Genomic DNA, 1,215 nt, shown 5'->3' with positions numbered 1-1,215 from the left:
GGCAGCGAGGTCACGGACGTTTGTGTTCAACAGCGTGCATTGTTATGTGTGTGCGTCCGCCGAGGACAACAGACACACAACAGACAGACGAGGCTGAGAGTCGGCTCTCTCTCTCTCTCTCTCTCTCTCTCTCTCTCTCTCTCTCTCTCTGTCTCTCTGTCTCTCTGTCTCTCTCTCTCTCTCTCTCTCTCTCTCTCTCTGTCTCTCTGTCTCTCTCTCTTCCTCTCTTTAGCCGGCAGCTAAAAACATCCCTCCTCACCGCTGCCTCTCTCTCTCTCCTCTTTGTCTTCAGGTCTCTCTGTCGGAGTTCAGCAAGTCCATCCTACGTGGGCTCAGAGGCAATATGGGTAAGCTGGAACTGAATCAATACCTCTCTCTCTATCTCACCTGCTCTTCCTCCTCCTCCTCCTCCTCCTCCTCAACACAATACATCTCCCTCCTCCGTCCTTGACACACTCAGGGCCGTGACGCCACTCTGGCAACGTGGAAGAAACACAATGACGCTTGTTAAAAACCCTGCAGATCTTCATCCGTACATCACATTCTGATTTGTCTTCCTTCTCTTTGCGGGACATCAAACACACGAGGTTCAGTTCTGAGTTCCTCTCACGCCTGACTTCGCTGAGGCAACAAGACCTTTAGTGAAACTCCCCTGCATCCCCTCATCTCCGTTATATTTCATATCTATGTCATATCTCCGGGTGTTTTAGGGCCGAGGTTACCAACCTGCAGCGCTGCAATCCCACGAGAGGTCAGGGAGCTGAAATCATAGTTCTGGGGTCACAGATGTGGGCGTGAGGAGGTGTAACCGCTGTGATTTGGGCTTGTTGCTGGTTGTGAAGAAAAGCAGAACATCTTCACCGTGGTTCTTTAAACGCATCTGATTCCAACAGTGCATCAAATAAGAAAGAAATCCTTTCTATGAATCTCTGGTTCTTCGTCATGACATACTGTTTGATTTATACTCTTTAGGTTTGTAAAAACACCTGAAATCAATCAATCTTCTGCTGGTTTGACCTGCTGGAAACACAAGTATACGTTACTGAAGGACTCAACATGTCGGCTACGTTAAACAGCTATCTGCACCGCTTCATCGCAAGATTCCACTTTTACGTATCAGTTTGAATATTGATTATCAGTCTTTTAAGCAAAAATACCAAATATTTATTGGGTAGATGATGATAATATACTGAATATATATTTTAGACTGCAAGC

The 1,215-nt window shown here is 46.6% G+C and overlaps 1 protein-coding gene across 1 annotated transcript in view; it reads left to right on the top strand.

Moving 5' to 3' along the window:
• Positions 1–813, top strand: part of rbm38 (RNA binding motif protein 38) — a 4,958-nt gene extending 4,145 nt beyond the window's left edge. Inside the window, exons 3-4 of the mRNA XM_084015353.1 lie at positions 293–347; positions 711–813. Coding sequence (XP_083871479.1) covers positions 293–347; positions 711–798 — 143 coding nt within the window. The 3' untranslated portion in view covers positions 799–813. The remainder of the gene's footprint in view (positions 1–292; positions 348–710) is intronic.
• Positions 814–1,215: the final 402 nt, after the last annotated feature.

This window comes from Eutrigla gurnardus (assembly GCF_963514095.1).
Source record: "Eutrigla gurnardus genome assembly, chromosome: 8".
Taxonomy (NCBI): Eukaryota; Metazoa; Chordata; class Actinopteri; order Perciformes; family Triglidae; genus Eutrigla; species Eutrigla gurnardus.
This window is presented reverse-complemented; position numbering and strand designations above follow the sequence as displayed.